The 22,161-nt window shown below is 45.4% G+C and overlaps 1 protein-coding gene across 1 annotated transcript; it reads left to right on the top strand.

Annotated features, from left to right (window-relative positions):
* Positions 1–410: 410 nt before the first annotated feature.
* Positions 411–18,781, top strand: LOC123043729 (putative disease resistance protein RGA4). The gene is made up of 6 exons (XM_044466268.1): positions 411–797; positions 3,309–3,404; positions 3,495–3,795; positions 13,789–17,749; positions 17,885–18,151; positions 18,252–18,781. Exons 1-4 carry the CDS (start codon positions 476–478, stop codon positions 17,681–17,683), a joined length of 4,614 nt encoding a protein of 1,537 aa, XP_044322203.1. The 5' UTR covers positions 411–475; the 3' UTR covers positions 17,684–17,749; positions 17,885–18,151; positions 18,252–18,781.
* Positions 18,782–22,161: the final 3,380 nt, after the last annotated feature.

Genomic DNA, 22,161 nt, shown 5'->3' with positions numbered 1-22,161 from the left:
GCTCTGTAATTTTATTTTGGGATTATTTTACCAAGGTTTGTACTTTTATACTTTTTGATCACGGTAAATTCCATGGCTTGTAATAATTCGGCTGAATTTTGTTACACTTTGATCCATTCTTTATGTAATGGAAAACTGAAGAACTGTGGCAGTTGTATGGTGGATGGACTCATGGATATTTGCATTCCGTGTATGCATGCTGCAAGAGAAATAGAGAATGCTGAATGCATACGCGTGAACTGAATTTTGAGTAAAGTAGTGCGCCACAGAATTTTGCGTTCCCTCATAAAGAAAAAAAGAGTTCCGCCAGGAGCCCAGGGCCCAGCCCACATATGCACTTGCGGCCCACCACCTATAGCTTGCTTAAGAGAGATCCCCGGCCTTCTTGCCTGTTAACTGCTCTCCTATTCAGCACTCCACACCTCCCACCTACCTCGCTTCCGCCGTTGACCATCGCCTGAGCAGAAGCTTTGAGATGGAGGAAGAAGCTTTGAGGGCGGCGATGGAAGACGCTTTCCTGGAGGGCGCGGTTCAATGGCGCGCGGATACCATCCTCCAGACCCTGCGGATGGACAAGCTAGATGCGTGGATCCGTGGAGAGGGGCTTTCCGATGACATCGAGGCGCTAAAATCTGAGATCGATGAAGTCAAGGCGACGGTCTCTGATGTAAAGGGGAGGGCGATCGGCAACAGGCGGCTGGCTAGGTCTCTCGCCGCGCTCAAGCAGAAGCTCTTCGACGCCGATGACGCGATCGACGAGCTCGACTACTACAGACTTCTACACCAGGTCGAAGGAGGTAAGTTGATTCCTAGAAATGGTTTCTATTTCAAATTCCAGTGAAATTACAGTTTATTTCTTTCAAGTTATGCGATGAAAAAGATCGAAGTTAACTCCACCTTCCATCCCGCGTCTGTTCTACAAATTCGGATTTTTTACATTCCGACAATGCGGGCCCGCTGCAAGGGATGTGGATTTTTAGAGCACTTGCACCCCGGCCCTGCTATCCTAACTCTCTAATATCGCTTTAAAATTCGTACGACACAACTAACTTTCTATACGAAATTTTCTTTTTTTTTCCTCTCATATAAAACATATCTTGAAGTTCAAACCTTTGCAGCGTGGTAAAGCTTTCTAACTAGAATTTAGGATAAATATTTCAGAATTTTTTGTCCGACATAAATATTAAAAATATGATATTTAATAACAAAAAATATTTTGTATATTTATGTTTGACAAAAAAATCTGAAAGATTTATCCTAGATTCTACTTAGAAAGCTTTGTCATGCTGCATAGGTTTGAACTTCAAGATATGTACTGTGTGGGAGGAACAAAAAAGAGAAATGTACTTGCACGAATCGCGATGCCGGAATTGGATGGTTAGATAAAAAGGGCCTAGGTGCAAGTGCTCTATTATATATTTTCCCCGCTTTAAGCCTGTGGTGCCCCATGAATTGGCTATCACACATCACATCATCATCTCTATCACGACCACAGGTCTCTCTCCTGCATGCCGAGGAAGGAGGGCATCGCCGCCGCCCCTTCTCCGGCATGGCGGCATCAACCGCCTCCCTAGTCCCTAGTCACAACCTCAGTAGGTGGAAGCACAGCCGCTGCTTCATTCTGCGGTGTGCTACCTGCGTCTTGTGAGAACCACCGTCACAGTTTGATCTTTTGATGCTCATCTTGAAAACTGGTATATATGAAATTATATTGTGACATAGAGAAAAGTGTGCATCACTCGATGCAGAGACGAGGGATAATCCTCCTTTTCGAAAAAAAAGAAAAAATAATATTATGTGCAATCATGCATATGATTTATTTGGAGCCGTCAAGGTTCAATGTAAAAGGGAGGATATAAATGTGTACGTTATTGTTATCACAGAAATTTGTGAACAATACATCTTAATCACACATAGAAGTGGATGTATCCGCCATTTTAGTTTGATAGTTTCCCAATTTATGTGGTAACGTTGTGCACTTTTTCCCTTCAATTTTGATTAACAATGGAGGAACGTTTTCTTTGAAGGTTAAACATAATTGTTTTTATTTTAATCAGTCAGAACATCTTTTATTTCATTATCAGTATAATGAGTCTCTATGATTCTTAACAAATAAATTATCCTGATGTAATTTGGAAATGAATTATTAAGATCGGCGGAGCGTTATTTGTCGACACAGTCAGCTGGCAGGAATGACATGCTTCCTCGATGATGGCACCTTGATGTCACTGTCATTGCCACCAATCTTCGTGACAGATGGTCCACTGGATTGGCTAGGATGTGCGTGGGTGTGTGTGTGTGTGTGGGGGGGGGGGGGGGGGGGGGGGGGCTGGTGTTGGCAGTGGCGCTTGGGGGAGGAAACTTGTTCCCGCACAATTTTAGAGTTTTGGGGAGGGGATTCGGTGGCAGTGTTGGAAGCCAATATATTGTGACGGGATCATGGGAGGGTTGTTTACGGGGTCAGCTAAAGAAACTTTTGAGTTAAAGTCTTTTTGGGTTTGGATTAGAGTGGGTTAAAACCCCGAAATGGAAGCTTCTTGGGAGTTACACAATTATTGGGATCAACTGGAGTTGCCCTTAGAATTCAATTTTTTTGGGCTGACGAGCACAAGCTTTTGACGTGGTTGATCACATCAAGCATCAAATCCTATATACCTAAATAGTTGATCTCCACTAACTCTAATTCTTTACACATGCAACTATGGCAACTCATCATGCCACTATGCATGGCAAAAACCTAATCTTAACATGCACTTCCCTCAATAAGCAACTATGTCAACTCACCATGCCACCATTCATGAAAAAGACGCATCTTAATATGCACCATGCATGCTACCTATATTTAACAAATATTCTACAACTATACTACAACAAAAATATATGTATTAAGTTTCTATTATTATATTGTTATCGAAATAGTAATGTTTTATACAATCAAGTCTAATTGAAATAATTTCAATGAATACCCGCAGCAACACGCAGGGTATCATCTCTAGTTAGCTAGGGGAGCCAACCGTCGATCCGTTCATGCAGCTCAGGCTGGCAGATGGCAGACCTCTCCAGCAACCGGCCTTCACATGTCCAGGCCTTGTTCGGTCAGCGCCGCGACGCTTGATTGGTCACTAGTGACCCTGTATTGAATATTTTGTTTTTAGTTTTTTTTTGTGCTTGCTCTTTGTTGTGTGCACCTTGGATCTCGTGTTGTATGACTCTAAGGGCCTCAGTTCAAGACCGAGCAAGTATTGTTTTCTAAAAAACATCAAATTAGCTCTGTTTCAGTCACCAACGTTGTATCCATCTTCCAACAGGCCAACACCTGCTGCCATCTTCGTCCAACACGCACAATTGCTTCGCCTCCGACGATGTCACTCAGCCTTGTACCCCAGCTGCAATGACTACCCCCGGTTAGCCACAAAACGACCTCCACTCAACCTCGGTAAAATCTTTTTCTTGTCCAACAGGACCATGCTAATAGCCCTCTTCTTTTGTCGCAGTTACTTTGCAGGAGCCTGAAGGCATGCATGAAGTAGCACAACTAGATCATGGCACATTGAGGGGCGATGATAATATACTGCCAAGAAGCGGTCGTGGCAAAAAACGGTCCAAGGCATGGGATGATTTTGAAGACATAAGAGATGATAATGGAAAGACCGTGCAGGCAGAATGTAGACACTGTAAAAAGAGAGTTCAATACAAAGGTGCACAAGGGACAAGAGTCTTGATAACTCATGTCAATAGTGCCGAGTGTAAGAATACACGAGAAGCACGTCCCCAGACGCCAAGCCATTCAACCTGGTACGATTTCAAACTTAAATTTGAATTGCTTTAGGAATGCTATATACTTGATTCTACATTGATGGCATCTCCTCCTGTTCTTTGAAAGTGTTTACTGTGCGTTGGCGGAAAGCATCGTACCTCAACTCGAGGGGACGCCGTACGTGTTTATAGGCAGGGGCGCACCTCCCTGATAGCGCATACAGTTGAGATCGTTTACAGGAGATTACAACTTGGAGAGGAAGCAAGGTAGAGATAAGATTACAAGATAAACTCTAGCTAACAACGAACCCAAACTACCTACAAGATATGGTGCGGGACTCCCTCTGAACCTTGTCATGTACGTATGTTTGATGTTTAACACCCTCCCTTAATCACAACTTCATCAAGTTGAGATTATGCTTGAAGTCTCCAAAACTTCGTGTAGGCAAGGCTTTTGTAAACCCATCCGCAATTTGATCCTTGGAGTGTATGAAATCGAATGCCTAAGAGTTTATTAGCAACTCTTTCTCTGACAAAATGAAAATCTATATCAATATGTGTTGTTCTTGCATGAAAGACTGGATTTGCTGAGAGATAAGTGGCACCCAAATTATCACACCACAGACAAGGAGCTTGAGTACTTTTCACACCAAGTTCCTTAAGAATGGACTGTGCCCATATGATTTCTGCCGTGGCATTGGCCAGCGCCTTGTACTCTGCCTCTATACTAGACCTGGAACTGTAGCTTGTTTTCTGGCACACCATGATATTAGATTGGGTCCAAAAAATACAGCAAAACCACCAGTTGAGCATCTATCATCCAAACATCCTGCCCAATCTGAGTCAGAAAAGGCACTAACAAGAGTGAAAGATGACGTGCTAAAGTTAAGACCAATGCTCATAGTATTTTTCACATACCTGACTATACGTTTAGCAGCAGTCAAATGAACTGTGGTTGGTGCATGAAAGAACTGACACACTTTGTTGACAGCAAAAGAAATATCAGGTCGTGTGAGTGTCAAGTATTGGAGTGCACCTACAAGACTTCTGTATTTTGTACTGTCCTCTGAACTTAAGAGTGTTCCTTCTGTGAGAGACAACTTTTCTGTACTAGACAAAGGAGTGGGTGTAGGCTTACAACCTTGCAATCCAGCTTTTCTTACCAACTCATTTGCATATTTTTCCTGGGAGAGATGAAGTCCATCCTTGTGCTTCTTTACTTCAATCCCTAGGAAATAGTGCAAATCTCCAAGGTGCTTGAGAGCAAATTCAGTGCTTAAGTCCTTCAAAAGTCATGTGATTGCTTCATTAGACACTACTAGGGAAAACCCTAGCAGTAGCGCTGGTTTTGTGCTCATTAGTAGCGCGGGTAAGCGCGCTACTAATAAGGCGCTACAGCTATTGCTTAGCAGTAACGCGTGCCCGCACACGCTAATGCTAGTACAAATAGCTGCAGCGTTTGTTCACTACCACGCTACTGCTAAGGTAACTACTTGCAGCGTGTTTTCTGTCCAACTACTGCCCTAATTACCATCTAATTTGATGAACCTATAGGGGTGGAAAGTGGTAGCGGATATTTCAATTATCCAACTATAAAGTGAAACTAGTCGAATGCCCGTGCATTGCCACGGGAGATATCAAAAAATAATGATGTAACCAATCAAATCATTGCACTATTCAATGTTTGATGTGCTTACTTTGGGTATAAGATAATCTGATCGGTTTGGTTATAGCAAATACATTATTTATTTAGGCGTATCATAGAAGTTCTATGATCGCTAAGTTTTATGAATAAGTTTTTTATGATGACTTTCAAAGACTAAAATTGAATCAGAAACTTAAGTGTCAACTCTATTACTTTTACAATTCATTTCCTTGTCCGCGTCACACCATTTTAATTGCGTCGCAGACAAAAGATTTATTGAAGCAATTTGTTACCTGGTGTAATTGGCAGTGAAGATCATTAGGATTCCATGTACAGTCTAGGTACATCGGTCAACGCCATAAAGATTAGAGGCACGTGCATGCCACAGGAAAGAAAAGTTAATGACTAAATTTGGCAGTTTATTTGAAACAAAATATTTAGATATTAAATGACGCCAATAAATAGTACTCCCTCCTTTCTAATACTACTTATCTGATTTTCATCTCACAACTTTAATAATTATTATCACTTATTGTATGTCTACAAAATTAGTATAAACATATATGAAATAAAATTGTTTTGCATGAAAAATAAGACAATACAATTTATACATGTCCAATGCATGTACTTTTGTATATAGAAATGACCAAAGTCGCAGAAGCAAAGTCAGGGACATTATATTTCATGGAGGGAGTACCTAAAGCAAAAGTCTGCTTCATGTTTTGCTTAAAGGTATATGTCATCCCCTTGAAACATGAATAATGACTTTTGACCAACAGAACCATATACCAAATCTTTCATATGCTTGGTTACAATTTACAAAATATAACAATAACACACCTTCCCTTAAAAAAACAATGGCACACCAAGATAGATGGTTTCTCCTTTACAGTAGCAAATATAAGTAGAAGGTAAAGAAGCCTTATATTACAGCGTCATGAATACTTACGCCAGTATGAAGCTGTCCATCTAATGGCTACACAACTCTTTGATCTGGTTCACTAAATTGGGAAATCAAGAAGTTGAATTTTCTTTTCAGTTGATCCCAAAATATTTGCACAAACCCATCAGTTAATTAGTGAAACATGACCCTGATCATCATACCTTGAAGGCTAGGAGTAATTAAAGGGAAGTACTTAAGGAATGTTAAAATCCTAATATGAAAGCTTAAGAGCGTAGCAACATATCTACAATAAGTAGCATTGACGGTCCAATATGAAAGCTCAGTAGCATATCTTATCTGTTTTGTTGCACTTGTGAAAGATTAGAAAACCGTATTTGAATTATAATGATAAACTCATGTATAACTACATTATGAATGTTGGCACTTATGTAAGAGTACTAAGAGTCAAACTCATTCAATATGTTTGAAAAAAATGGAATGAGAAATTTGAAACGTGAGATCATAGATGATGAATCCGCAACAAGTCCCCTCTCCATTTTTACGAAGCTCAACAATATGGAATGGGGCAACCTCAAAATCTGCAAAAGATTGCTAAACAAATATTAGAATCATTAGTGTAAACGAACATATAAAATGTGTGATAATGTAGCTAGCTGTTTTATCTCTAGGAAATAAAGACTTTTGATGGCATGAGCATATACATACAGAATGTAATATACATATATCAAGCAAAGAAAGTACGTACTATGATCTTATATTAATATTCCATGATGATATTTTATCATTATCATTAATAAAATAGCCTGTAGAAAAGTATTCTTTCTCTTGGTCAGACCATGCTATACCCATCAGTACTTCCATTGTTAGTGAATAAGCACTAATCATAACATGAAAGTGTAGGAACAAACTTGTTTTGTTGACCAGAAATAAATTACCTTGTTCTTCTTGCTCACCAAAATCTTCCCCTAGATTTTTCATCTTTATCTGCACAAGTCATTCTTAGAGCTACAGGATGCATGAGGAAACCGTAGTCAGAGCTAGAGGATACAAAGAGGAAAACTACATGAACACAACGTGTCCTGGGTCCTCTCCTGCCACCCTGGCTACTGCTGCCCTACACTCGTGCGCACGCCGCTCCGCAGATGTCCCAAGCATCGACCACGTGCCCCAGCCGCGCCCTCCGCTAGCCCCACGAGCAGCTGGCAGCCGTCACCGTCGCCCTCGGCTGCGATTCTGCGAAGCCGAGACGAGCGGTCTTGCCCTGGCCATCAGCTTTTGGGACTCTGATTTTTTGTACGCACAGGCACAGAGGATGTTCCAGATATATGGGTTGATACTTCTGTTGTGGTTTTGCCTATCGTTATTACTCTTACACACACATAGCCACATGTGTTTTCAATCTTATGGACACCAACTTGTGTTCTAATTTGACCATGCAGGTGTCCAAACGTGAATAATAATGCAGAAGAAAAATAGGTTGAGGAACAGAGGATTGCGTGCCTGCAGCTTGAAGAGCGACTTGGGGGCGTCCTGGCAGTCGGGGCGAGTGGGGCTAGATCAATGAGTATATCCGCATCGTTGTAGCAGGATGCTAAGAACATCATCCCTCCAGTTCATTCCGATCCCTATCGGCCAAATTGAAGAAAATCGATCCAAACGACAACGATTGGGACGTCAGACCAGATGAGGGTTGATCACCAGGCAGAGACGGATCATGATCGAGATGCTCTGATTCATCTCCTCATTAATCTGTGTGATGTGTGTTCCAGAGAGAGAGGGAGAGAGAGAGAGAGAGATTACCACAACGCAACATGGATAGACATAGAGGAATTAGACCATCGTTGTGCTCTCTTTCTCAGGCCACGGCTACTCCATTGTTCCCTGGCCACTCATGCTCTCTAGAGACATGGGAAGCGGCTGGCGCTGTGTGAGGGCGACGGAGGGTGCCGGTGGATCGTGTATTGGCGGTTGACTCTGCCCTGCCGGGGCTCGCAAACTCCATTGGCCACATCGACTGACCCCGTTCGCGAGGCGGAGGAGCAAAGGTGACCGCCCGAAGGAAGGAGGAAACAGGGGTGTGGTGTGGGCGTGTGACTGCAGATGGGGAAGGGGAACCAGCGGCGGAGCAGACGGAGGCCGTTCGTGAGAGGAAGTGAAAGAGGAGGGTCGTGGGGGTGTTGAGCGGGCGCCTTAGGGATCGTGGGAGCGTTTTCTTTTTCTTTTTCTTTTTATCTTACCTGAAAAGTGGGAATCATAGGGGGTGGGAGGCTGGTTGGTTGTGAACGTGGATTCTTTTCTAGCGATCTTTTAGGTGCGGGATTTCTCGAGGGGAGGAGCGAAGGAGGGGGATTGAAGGAGGTCGAACCATCACGACGTTCGATCCCCCTTTAATAGTAGAGATAAGTGGTCAAATTTTACTCGTTTTATGATTCATCTTAGAAATTTGATTCGTTTTCACCCTTATATGAACCCTAACTCATTTGAGCCGCATCCGCATCCGATTTGTTTCCACTCTTACATGAACCCTAACTAATTTGATGCAACTAAAATATAAAGAAACCCTAGGCAGAGGTAGGGGAGAGGGAGGAGCCGGCGTGCTCACCTCGGGTGCCTGCGACGAGGGAGGGGCAGGGCGGCGTCGAGGTCAGGGTCAGGGCTCGGGCGCGCGGCGGATGGCGGCCGGCGTCGAGGTCGGGGTCGGGGGCGGCGTCCGGGGCGGCGTTGAGGTCGGGGGCGGGGGCGGCATTGAATCTGGGGTCGGGGCGGCGTAGAGGGTGCGGAGAGCGCACGGCGGCCGACGGGCGACGGCGGCGGCGAGAGTGGAGAGAGTTGGATTTGGGGGAAGTGGCCGCGTGGGGAAGGACGAACCCCGTGGTTAAGTCAGAAGTAGCAGTAGCGTTTTCCAGGAAAAGCGCTGCTGCTATCTTAGCTACAACGTGTTCTGTGATACACACTACTGCTACTCCTTTCTCTTTTTCCCCTTTTCCATTTAGTCTTCTTCACATTTTATTTTTTTTCCTTTCACCTTATTCTATTTCTTTCATTTTCAATTACCTTTCTACTTTCTTTTCATTTAATTTTATAACCTTTAGCAGTAGCGAGTTTGTATTAAAACACGCTGCTATAAATAAAGTAGCGGTAGCGCGGTTCGTCATAGGTCGCTACTACTATGTGTAGCCTATCGGCTAAGCCGTGGGAATTTTAGTAGTAACGTGTTTACAGCCAGACGCGCTACTGCTAGATCTTTATCTGCAGCGCGGTTTACTCAGGCGCGCTACTGCTACTTAGCACCAGCGTTCTTTTTTGACCCACGCTACTGCTAAAGTTCTGTGTATAAGGTTTTCCCTAGTAGTGAGAGGAGCTTGTGACAATAATATCATCAACATATATGAGAACAAATATGGATGTATTGGACTTATTGTAAATGAACAACGAGGTGTCAGACTTTCAAGGAACAAAGCCTAGTGTCTGCATCTTTTTACTAAGACGAGAATACCATATGCCCTTGGAGCTTGTTTTAATCCATACAATGCTTTATCAAGCCTGCATACATGAGAGAGTGCATGTTTATTTTCAAACTCAGGAGGTTGTTTCATGTAAACTTCCTCTTCCAGAACACCATGGAGAAACGTGTTCTGTACGTCTAGCTGTCGAAGGCTCCATCCCTTGAAAACAGCAATGGACAAAACAAGACGGATAGTGGCAGATTTTACAACTGGACTAAAGGTGTCCTCATAGTCTATGTCATACCGTTGTTTAAAGCCTTTTGCAACTAGTATTGCCTTGTAACGATCAATTATTCCATCAGATTTTCTTTTGATCCTAAAGACCCACTTGCAGTCAATAAGACTTTTACCTTGTTGTGGAGGAACCAAATGCCATGTCTTATTTTTCTGTAATGCCATGTATTCTTCATACATTGCCTTCCTCCACTTCTCATTACCAAGAGCCTCCTCAAGGGTATTGGGCTTGCCTGGTTCACCTGTAGAACAAATCATACCATACTTGGTTATGTGTTTGTAATTGATACGTTTAGTTACCCCTGTTTGTAGTCGTGTACGCCGTGGTAGTGAGACAGGATCATCTTGCGTCACAGAAGATCCCATGGGCCGATCAGAGGACAAAACTGCACCCGATCCCGAGGCATATTCGCCTGCACCAGCAGCTTTGGCAGGCTGAACGTGGGGACTAAGCGCCTAAGGCGGATGCCTAAGCGCCTAAGGTGGGCATATTTGTAAGGCGCTGGGGGGCGCCTTATCGCCTAAGCATCCAAGGCGGGACGCCTTAAAACACATGGGCGTGATCCTCTATGGCACGCGGCTACTGCTCAGAAGAGGCGGATGGCGCAGAAGATCCCAGCCGGTTGGGCGTTGTAGGGCCGCATGAGCCTGCGCTTGGCCCCGCACCTGCCGGGCGAGCCATGCCTCAGCGTGTGTAGACAGCGGGTTGGCTCCTGAAGTGCGTGCTGTTCGGGCCAACCGCCAACTGCCGCGTGGCAGCAGGTGATTCGCGCGGGCCGGTGGAGATCCCGCTCCCAGTCGCAGTCGGTCACGCGTTCGACATGGAGGCGGGTGCTAGCGCGCCTGGCGCAGCGCCTGGTGCTGCGTCTGGCGACACGGATCCCGCGGCGGATCGCCTGCTCTGCTCCAGAGCGGATCCCGAGGAAGATTTGCCTCCTTCGTTGCGGCACATGTAATATGGCTCGTTTTGACAGATTTCTGCATCGTTTTCTACACCGTTTTCCAATCTGTTTTCTTTGCTATGGGCTCGTGTGTCATCACAAGACTCATGCATATGGTTAGGAGGGTTAGTTAGCATATGATCAGTACAGTTATTAGTTCCCCCTTGATCATAACCAGCTAGATGAGGTGACAAGAGAAGGATTTCTTGGCGAAGCATAGCACCGGCATTGGGATGAAGGTCAGCAAAGGGAAATTTTATCTCATCGAATACGACATCATGAGATATATAGACACGTCCAGTGGAAATATCAAGGCATTTTACACCCTTATGCTGAGCACTATACGTCTATACCCTAGAAACACACATTGTGTTGAGCGAAACATGAGCTTGCGTTTATTGTATGGCCGAAGATTGGGCCAACACGCACAACCAAAGACACGGAGAGAGGAATAGTTTTGTTTAGTGTGGAGGAGTCTTTCGGTGGGAGTCTCATTGTTGATGACACGACTAGGGAGCATGTTTATAATGTGTACGACAGTCAGAAAAGCTTCATCCCAGAATTTGAGAGGCATGGAGGCACCAACTAACAAGGCAAGACCAACTTCAACTATATGCATATGCTTGTGTTCGGCAGAGCTGCTGTTAGTGAGCATGGGGGCATGACACATGATGGGAGATGCTAAGATTTTGGAAGGAGTTTAATTTTTCGTACTCCCCTCCCCAATCAGATTGGACCGCAAGAATTTTGGGATCAAACTTTCTTTCAACAAGTGCTTGAAAGTTTTGAAAAACTTGAAACACATCGGATCTTTTCTTAAGATAGATCCAAGAGAATTTGCTATAATCATCAATGAAACTTACGTAGTATGTGTGTCTACCAACAAAGCTGGGGGCAGGCCCCCACACATAAGAAAAAATTAATTGCAACGGTTGAGTAGAAACACTAGTTGAGATGGGATATGGTAATTGATGACTCTTTGCCTTTTGGCAAGAATTACAAATAGTCTCAACATTGCGCTCACCAACAAACGAGAGCTTATTCTTTTTAAGCAAACGGTCAACTAAGGAAAATGAAGCATGTCCTAAACGATCGTGCAATGTGTGGACGAAAGCTTGATAGCACCACAAGCTTATTTATTGAATGTTCTAAGCTCCGGAATCAACGGGTAAAGACCTCGAACGCATCTACCTCGATAGAGTGTTTTCTTCGTAGCCAAATCCTTGATAAAAAAAAGAAGAAAGGATGAAACTCAATGTAGACATGATTGTCAAGAGTAATTCTATGAACATATAGAAGATTTTTGTCGGCACTAGGAACATGCAAGTTTTTCCTAAGATGAATTTTACGATGCGGGGTAGTAACAACTCAATGACCAATGTGACGTATCCTCATACCTGCACCACTAGCGGTATGAATCCGGACCTTGCCATGATACTTCTCCCTGAGGGTCACCTTCTCTAGCTCGCCGGTAAGGTGATTCGTGGCGCCACTGTCAAGATACCAGTTGGTATCGACATCGTACGAACCATCAACACCATCAGCAATTTTTTCATCATCTTCAGAGGAGGCTTCATCTTCATCGAACCTGTACCAGCAATCTTTTGCTGTATGTCCTGGTTTGCCGCAGATCTGGCATCGTACAACGTCGGGACGAGACTTGTTGGACCCGCCGCGGGGGCCCCGATTGTTGGTGGAGATGGGACGCCCGCTGCGAGAATTGGAGCCACCATTGCTGCCGCCACTCCCTTGCTTTCCTTTGGAGCGAGGGGGACCGTGGTGACGAGAGTATCCCTGGTACCGCGCCACCCTCTGATCGAATTTGCTTAACATGGAGAAAAGTTCATCAAGGGATACCGGAGTGGTGCGTGCGTCGAGGGCGGAGACGAGTGGTTGGTAGTCCAAGTCGAGGCAGTGGAGGATGTAGGAGATGAGCTCATCATCCTAGAGTGGCTTCCCGGCGGCGGCGAGCTCATCAGCGAAGCCGCGCATCTCGGCAAAGTAGGTGGTGACGATTTTGTTGCCCTTCTGGGCGTTCACCAGAGATGTTCTGATGTTGTTGATGCAGCTAAGCGACTGTGAGGAGAACATGCCTGACAGCGTCGCCCAGAGCCCGTGCGCCGTGGTGATCGCGGTCACCTGCACGAGCACCTCCTTGGTGAGATTGTTCAGTAGGTACCCAAGCACCTGCTGATCCTCCCGCACCCAGATGGGATGGAGAGGGTTTGGCTCGGTGGATTCCTTCCCATCCTTGTCCTTGGTGGAGAGGATCATGGCCGGCTCCGGTGAACTGCCGTCGACGTAGCCGAAGACGTCTGCACCTCTGAGCTGCGGTGTGACCTGCGTGCGCCAGAGGATGTAATTTGTGCGGGATAGCTTCTCTGTAACCTGGCCACTAAGACCAAGCTGGGAAGCGCCGGAGGAGGACGACATGATTGCACTGGTGGAGGTTTTGATCTAGACGATGTGGAAGAGAATGGCTCTGATTACCATGTGATGGCGGAAAGCGTCGTACCTCAACTTGAGGGGACGCTGTACGTGTTTATAGGCAGGAGCGCACCTCCCTGATAGCGCATGCAGTTGAGATCGTTTACAGGGATTACAACTTGGAGAGGAAGCTAGGTAGAGATAAGATTACAAGATAAACTCTAGCTAACAACCGAACCCAAACTACCTAGAAGATATGGTGCGGGACTCCCTCTGAACCTTGTCACGTCCGTATGTTTGATGTTTAACATTTACATGCATCTGCTTAATCGTTCTCGTTCTAATAGCCTACCCACCTTCTTTTTTTTCTCGCAGCATAAACGATGCTACTGAAAATGCTACCCTCGCTAATTCATCCAGCAGACCAACGAACCAAGAGCGAACACAGATCACCGCAGCTGTTGCTCACCCTTGGAATAAGGACGAAATTTCCAGTAGGATACTGAGAATAACTCATCAGTTGCAAGGCATCCGAGGGAATGTGACAAAGGATCTCAACATGTTTGGGTCACACTCTGGTGCAAGTTCAGTTCTCCATCAAAGAACAGCCTCAGATCCATGCCGAAGAACATCAAGTCTTCTTCAAGGCAAAGTGTATGGGAGAGACAAAGAGAAGAACACCATCATAAAGGTGATTACTGCTGGGAAATCTGACAGTGTGACTGTCGTGCCTATTGTAGGCATTGGAGGTGCTGGGAAGACAGCTCTCGCACAATCTGTATGTAATGATCCGAAAGTGCAAAACCAGTTTGACCACAGCATATGGGTGTGGGTGTCTAACAGCTTCGATGAAATGAGAATCACAAGAGAGATGTTAGATATTGTCCCTCGAGAAAAGCACGAAGGGTTATGCAGCCTTGACAAACTCCAGCAGGTCTTGAAAACTCATATCGAATCAAAGAGGGTTCTACTTATATTAGATGACGTCTGGGATGGCATGAACGATGGCAAACTGGACCTGATACTGGCTCCTTTCAAGTCAGACAATGCAAATGGCAATGTGATCCTTGTAACGACCAGATATCTCTCTGTTGCAAAAAGGATAGGAACGACTGAACCAATTGTGTTAGGTGCTCTGGGAGAAGACGATTTTTGGTCACTGCTCAAAGCACGAGCATTTCGTGATGAGAACTGTGAAGGGTATGGAAAGCTAGAAAGCATTGGATGGAAAATAGCAGGCAAGCTAAAAGGCAACCCATTAGCAGCAGTAACTGCAGGGGGACTATTAAGAGTTGATCTTACTGTTGATCATTGGAACAAAGTTCTCGAGGAAGAAGGTTGGAAATTGCTGGAGCTCGGTGGAGGCATCATGTCTTCTTTGAAGCTTAGCTATGATCAGTTGCCTTACCATCTACACCAATGCTTCTCATATTGTTCTATATTCCCCGAGAACCATGACTTTCTTGATGAGGAGTTAGTCCGTATTTGGATTTCGCAAGGATTTATCAACCCGAGTCATTCAAGTAAGAGACTGGAGGAGATAGGAATGGACTATTTGGCAGATTTGGTGAACGTGGGCTACTTTCAGCAAGTTGGAAGAAATTCATATGTCGTGTGTGGTCATATGCATGATTTTGCAAGGATGGTTTCAAGAACTGACTGTGCAATTATAGATGGTCTAGAATGCAATGATATATTGCCAACTGTACAACATTTGTCAATAGTATTCAACGGACTTCAGCATAGGAACATACATGTAGAAAATATGCGAGACACAATTGCATCAATAGTCACAAAATTGAGATCATTTATCTTAATTGGGCAGTACGAGTCTTCCTTCTTCCAATCCTTCCAAAATATATTCCGGAAGGCACATAATTTACGCCTGCTGCAAATGTCTGCTACACCAGATGATTTTCGTTCTGTGTGTAGTTTGGTAAATCCTACTCATCTCCGTTATCTAAAAGTTAATGTTGGTTGCAGTGAAAGAGATGTGCTTCAAGTTTTGAGCAAGTTTTGCCATCTTCAAACATTAGATGTCGGATCAAACACTACCCTTAATGGACCTCATGGCATCAATTATCTTGTGAGCTTGCAATATCTTGCCGCGGCTTCCATTGCTAGAGTTGGCAAACTGACCTCACTTCAGAAACTAAACAATTTCAGCTTAGAAGATTGTAATGGCTTTCAGATTACAGAACTTAAATCCATGAACAATCTTGTTCAACTAGGGATTTCTCAGCTTGAAAACGTTAAAACTCTGGAGGAGGTTTGTGGGGCAGGACTGCAAGACAAATGTCACTTAGAAAAGCTGCACTTGTCCTGGTCAAGCGACCGGGACTTGTTCTGGAAAAGCTTTTTGCATAGTGAACCTTCTACCAGCATACAAACAGAGCAGTGCTTGCGAACAGAGGTACTTGAGGGTCTTCAACCACATAACAATCTAAAGCATCTGCAGATATTTGGATACAATGGTGCTTCCTCTCCATCTTGGCTTGCCAGCAACATACCAATAACCTCTTTACAGACCCTTCATTTAGAGAACTGTGGAGAATTGCAGATACTTCCATCTGTTGAAAGGCTTCCGTTTCTTATAAAGTTAAGCTTGAGCAACATGCCAAAAGTAAAAGAAGTATCCATTCCTTCGTTGGAGGAGTTGGTGTTAATTAAAATGCCAAAGTTGGAGAGATGCTCCTGTATTTCCTTGAGGGACTTGAACTCTTGTTTAAGGGTTCTGATGATTAAGAAATGCCCTGCACTGAAGGTGTTTGATCTGTTTGGGAACAGCCATAAATTTAAAATTGAGCAGAAGCCATGGTTACCACGTCTTCGTGAACTCATTATTCACAAATGTCCTCTTTTGCCGGTACCACACCCTTTACCATCTTCAAGTACCGTTTCTAGAATTTCCATGAGTGGAGTTTCAAAATTTCCAGGAATAGATTTACGGTCCTGCGGAAGTTTAACCATCGGCAAGGATCCTGAGGTGGATGATTCTGATTCTGATTCTGAATATGATTCTGATGAAGAGGGTAGTTTTTACAGGTTTTCTGATAACCTGTCAGTATTAGATGGCAATATTTTGGCATTCCATAATCCAAGGTTCCTGACACAGTTGATAATAGGTCGTTGCCGAAATCTGACGCATATTTCATTCAAAGGATTAAGTCAACTTGTATCCTTAAAGACACTGAGAATAGTGGACTGTCCAGGACTTTTTGGTTTCGATGTTCCACCAGACCATACCCATGAAGATTTATTTCAAGCTGATAGCCATGAAGATTTAACAGCTGTAAATTGGAATGCCCTCCCATCTCTTGAATGTTTAGAGATTTTTTCATGTGGAATAACGTGGCAGTGGCTATCTCTGATTCTGCAACATGCGCTAGGACTAATGATATTGGATTTACGTCGCTGCCCAAATTTAGAATCTCTACAACTGAATTCCTGCACGGCACTGGAACAGTTGGGGGTATATGACTGTGAATCGCTCGGCATACTAGAGGTCTTGCAATGCCGTTCCCTCAGGGATATGAAAGTGGTGCATGTCCCAAAATTGAAATCCCTACAGCTGCACTTTTGCACGGCATTGGAAGAGTTGGTCATCCGTGAAGCTGCAGTCTGCGTGCTAGAGGGCTCACAATCACTCAGGAAGTTGGAACTCCGTGACAACCAATATTTGGAATCTCTAGACCTGTACTTCTGCACGGCACTGGAAGAGTTGGATATTCTGAGATGTTCTTCACTCTGTACACTAGAGGGCTTTCAATCCCTTGGCAGCCTCAGGCGTCTGTATCTACGTGATTGCCCTGGCTTGCATTCATATTTGGAGGGTTTGCCAGCGCAGGACTGCGAATTATGCCCTCAACTAGAATTTCTTGGAATCAGTGACTTCTCTTTCCTTGCCACGTCGTTCTGCAGGCAACTCAGATCACTCCAGCGGCTAGTTATTTGTGGTTCTGTGGAAGAAACGACAGCGGAAAGACTAACAGATGAGCAAGAGACAGAGCTTCTGCTCCTCGGTTCCCTCACAGAGCTCCGATTTGAGGATTGCATGTATCTCAAATATCTTCCTGCAGGCGTGCACAGACTTGGCTCGCTCCAGGTGTTGGAGATTTCATTTTGTCCGAGCATCTCAGGGTTGCCGGGTCTCCCGCCTTCTCTAGAGGAGTTGAGAATCTTCCGTGGCAGTGAGGAGCTGAAACTTCAATCCAAATCGCTAGCATCAAGCAAGTTAAAGGTCAAAATTGACAACCAATATGTGAACTGATTACTCGGTGGCTTGTTAAGAACACGTGCACAACAGATATAGTTGTACACTTGTACTGCTTTTGAGGTATGCTTCTATCATAGATCATGCTATTGCCAGAGTTTACAATACAGCGTTGCTTTCTTTTGCCAGTTCATCGACAGGTTTGCTAGCTTTCGCCTCAGAACCTTATCCTGACGTGATCTGTTTGCTGACATACAGATATAGTTGCACGACCATCTCTCCCTGGAGATGTTGAAGATATGAAGATATCCGATTGTGTCAAGGCTGCCGGAAGCGGGCCTCCCACCTTTGCTCGAAGAGTTGGACATCTCGCTTTGCAGCGAGGAGGTGAATGATCAATGTAGAATGCTCACAACAAGCAAGCTAAAGGCCGGCATTGATTTCCAAGATGTGAATTGGTTAGTCGTTGTCTTGTTAAGCATGAGCTAGTACCTGCACAAAGGATATCGCTGTACTTCTTATGAGGTATACTTCTATCATAGATCATGTTATATACAGGATTGGCATCCTGAAGTGTTTTTTTTTTGTAAGTATCAAAAATTGACTTTATGCATTTTCTGGACAGGTTTGCTTTCACTTCAGAACATCATCCTCATGTGATCTACTTTGCTGCCATGTCAACTGGTATGGCTGCGAGGCGTTCAGCCCAGAGACATGGCCGCAGGGTGCTACGATCACGTCCCTGTGAAAGGCCATCATTATCGTGCTGATACTCATTTCCTGGGAGATATGGGCCGGGAAATAATCATGTCTTCAGGAGGAAGCTGGCATCAGTAAACGATGTTGTGCGCGATCCAGAGGGCGCTTCATCAGTGGCGCATCGCCGGCGCAACTTGGCTGCAACCTTGTTGATCATCCTCTGCTGATCGGCTAGCTAGCTAGTAGCATCTGGCCCCTGTTTGGCCTCTGTTTTTTCTTGTGTTCTTAGTTTCTCCTTGTTGATCATCCTCTGCTGATCAGCTGGTACTACGGTTTTATCCCTGCTTAATACATGAAAGTGCCAGCATTTGCTCGGTTGTATATACGTTTTAAGGAATTCATTTTGTTTTGGGGCTTCTTTTGTGGTGCCACAAGGCCAACATGTTATGCTTCAGACCGTGCTTGGTTATTCATACAGTTTTGCTCCAGACCTGTAGAGGATCTAAATTTTGTTAAATCGCCGTGATTCTGAATTGAGTTGGTCGCTCCTTTGTGCCTTTTTGCAGGCTGAAGGCGACTGCCTCTCCAAGTTCCACCTTTCGGTTTCAGTTTTTGCGTTAAGGCATACGCAATATTCAGTTTTTTCATCCAGCAGAGTAATATCTCGAGTTATTACGTCTCCACTCTTTTGTTTGTATTGTTACTTGACCTTTCCATAAAGTCGAATCTTATATGTTTTGACTGCAAAGAAACCTGGAAGATGCATCATTATCGCTGCTGCACGATGAAGCTACACATACTGATTTCGCCAAAAAAAAAAGGTACACATACTTAACATTATTAGATTCTTCTACCGTATCAGGCTTCATGCTCAGGCCCTTACCTTGGCTGCCTTGGGTTGTTCTGCACTGGTGGAGCACTATGATCACCAATTCACCAGTCAGGTCTGATAGTGATAAGATTCCCAAAAAGGAGTAGGATACACTGTGTAGAAGAGCTGTAATTATAGGCTTCCATCAGCTGATATGGAATTTGTTGGTGTTATTTTCTGAGCAAACAATCTGGCATGTGATGTGCTGTTATCGAAGTTCTGCAGGCTCTCTGTTTTCTGTATATGCTACTGAACCAGCATTTAGATGCTGCTGAGTTAGTGTGCATGAAATGTTTCCTATTACTACTGAAGAAGTAAATTACCAAGAAAGTTTTATACTCCCTCTTATCTATATTAATTGTCGCTGATTTAATACGACTTTGTATGCTCAAACCAAATAGCCAATAACATATGCCCTTCTAGACAGAAAAAAAAAACCTTATGGAGTGTTTATTTCTAAAACGCGACAACAAACATGTTGGCTTTCTTCTCTACTAGATGACCTGTCGTGCCATTTGGCGCGCAAGACAAACTTGAACCAAGAACTAAAAGAGATCCCTTTGCCTTTTTTTAGCATACGGTTTTGATGTATACTTGTTTATCAATTGCTCGAATCAATGTAGAAATATTTTGGATTGTTTGTTGTGTAGGAAAGGCGAAAGCCCACTATGAACTGAAAGCAATTATTTTGATAAACTTAGGAGTGCACGTGGGTTTTTATCATATAATGGCCTTGCTTTTGAGTGTATATATATTGAAAGAACACAAAGGTTTGATATCATAGATACCAAATACGCGATTCAAATAGTTTTTGACACAAGTGATACATTGCAGTTAAGTTAGTACTGTTAGATGTGTATAGTTACTTGTGTAAATCCCCATTGTATAAGGGGCTTTTCTGCACTTTACCACATCTGTATATGTACTGGCCTTTGGCCCTCAGTAAAGCTAGTTGCTCATTTATCCAATATGGTATCAGACGCCGGGCTAGCCTCCTCCTTCTCCTGCACGTTGCAACTCCGTGCGCGTTGTACCTAGCCTGCCCCTTTTCCGGCCGCCGTGGACTGTCTCCGGTCGTCTCCCCTCCAGCCCCCGGCCCGGAATCACCCCTTCGTTGCCTTCTCCGTCAGGCAGGAGCTGTCTCCGGCTCGTCCGGGCCTCCTCCCTGCTGCTGCCCCCGTAGCAGCTGTCCGACTGCTGCCCCGTCGGGTCGCCGCTGCCTCCGATCTGCTCGGCCACCGTCGTCTCGGCCCGCTTGCCGCGCCGTCGTCGCTCCTTTTCTCGTCCGGCAGTCGGCTCCCAGGCCCGGCTCCCCTTTCAGGCGCGTGCGGGGCTCGTTCACCTTGTTCCGAGCGAGCGGCGCTCGGCTGGGCCGGCCGCTGGTGCGAGCGCACGCGCGAGCGCTCCTCTGCCCGGCCGCTGGTGCGAGCGCACGAGCGAGCGCTCCTTTGCCTGGCAGCAGGAGCGAGCGAGCGCTCCTTTGCCCCCGATCCAGATCCAGTCTGCCTGTTCGTTGACCAAAAGAACAGAGAAGCAGAAGAAAGACTCCCTCATGTCTTCTTCGGGCTATGTCGCCGTTCCTCGGTGCTCGGTGATCTTCGATGGCACCAACTATGCTGAGTTTTGGGTTTCATGCGCATCCTATGCGGGGCCTTCTGCTGTGGGGCGTTCTCTCTGGCGAGGTTCCCTGTCCTCCCTACCCTGTTGCTCCGGTGGCCCCTGTTCCGCCGGTACCACCGGTGCTTGCTGCTGATGCTTCTCAGGCTGATCGGGATGCAGCCAAGGCTCTGGATGATGCTGCAGTTGACGCTTATGATCAGCAGGTATCCGCCTATTCTGATGCTCTTTCTGTCTACCGGGATGATCTGTCTGCCTACACTCAGTGGTGCAATGATGATGCTCGAGCTGCTGCTATTCTCACTGCGAGTGTCCTCCCTCAGTTTGCTTCGGAGTTCATGGGTCTCGGCACTGTTGCAGCAATGTGGTCCTATCTTTGTCAGCGCTATTAGCCCTCTAGCGATGCTCTATACCTCTCTGTGGTGCGTCAGGAGCATGCTCTTCAACAGGGTGACTCGTCTGTTGATGAGTTCTATTCACAGTGCTCTGCCATCTGGCGTCAGCTTGACTCACTGACGACAGTTGTTTGTGGAACTTGTCATTGCTGTCAGACTACGCGGTCTGACTTGGAGTTTCAGAGGGTTCATGAGTTCTTATCTCGTCTCCGCTCTGAGTTTGAGCCCAAACGTGCTCACTTGCTTGCTCGTGGTCATGTTCCTATCTCGGAGGTGCTTGCCGAGCTTCGTGCTGAGGAGACCCGCCTTCGTTCTACCGCTTTGCTGGTGGTCCCGTTTGTGTTGGCTGCTCGGGCTCCGGTGTTGTCTGCTCGGCTCCCCGCTCCACCGCTCCTACCCACACCTTCAGGGGGGTGGGTCGTCCTGCTTATACTGAGAGGGGCCGGTCGCGCCATGACACCTTCTGTGGCTACCGCTCTTGGCCAGGCCATCCAGAGTCTGATTGCCGTGAGAAGAAGCGAGACCAGAGGCGCTCCTCTTCCAGTGGGACTCCTGGATCTTCCTCGACTCCGTCACTCACCGACCAGGACATTGTGAGGCTCAAGCGTCTCTTGGCTTCCTCAGGCTCTTCATCGACCGGTTCCGCTGCTGTTGTGACTGCATCCACTCCTCCACCACTGCAGGCATCTACACAGTCAGGTACATCTTCGTGGGTTCTGGATTCTGGAGCCTCTTTTCATATGTCTTCTGATTTTTCTGTGTTGTCTTTCCTTCGACCTCTTGATTCGCCCGTTAATGTTCTTACTGCCGATGGCACACCTCTTCCTGTTACTAGCTATGGTCTTCTTTCCACTCCATCTTTTTTTATTCCTAGTGTGTCACATGTTCCTCGCCTTACCATGAATCTTTTTTCCGCTGCCCAACTTACTGATTCTGGTTGTCGTGTCATTCTT

This window comes from Triticum aestivum, chromosome 2B (genome assembly GCF_018294505.1).
Source record: "Triticum aestivum cultivar Chinese Spring chromosome 2B, IWGSC CS RefSeq v2.1, whole genome shotgun sequence".
NCBI lineage: Eukaryota > Viridiplantae > Streptophyta > Magnoliopsida > Poales > Poaceae > Triticum > Triticum aestivum.
Note: the sequence above shows the minus strand (reverse complement) of the source record. Positions and strands in the feature narration are given on the sequence as shown.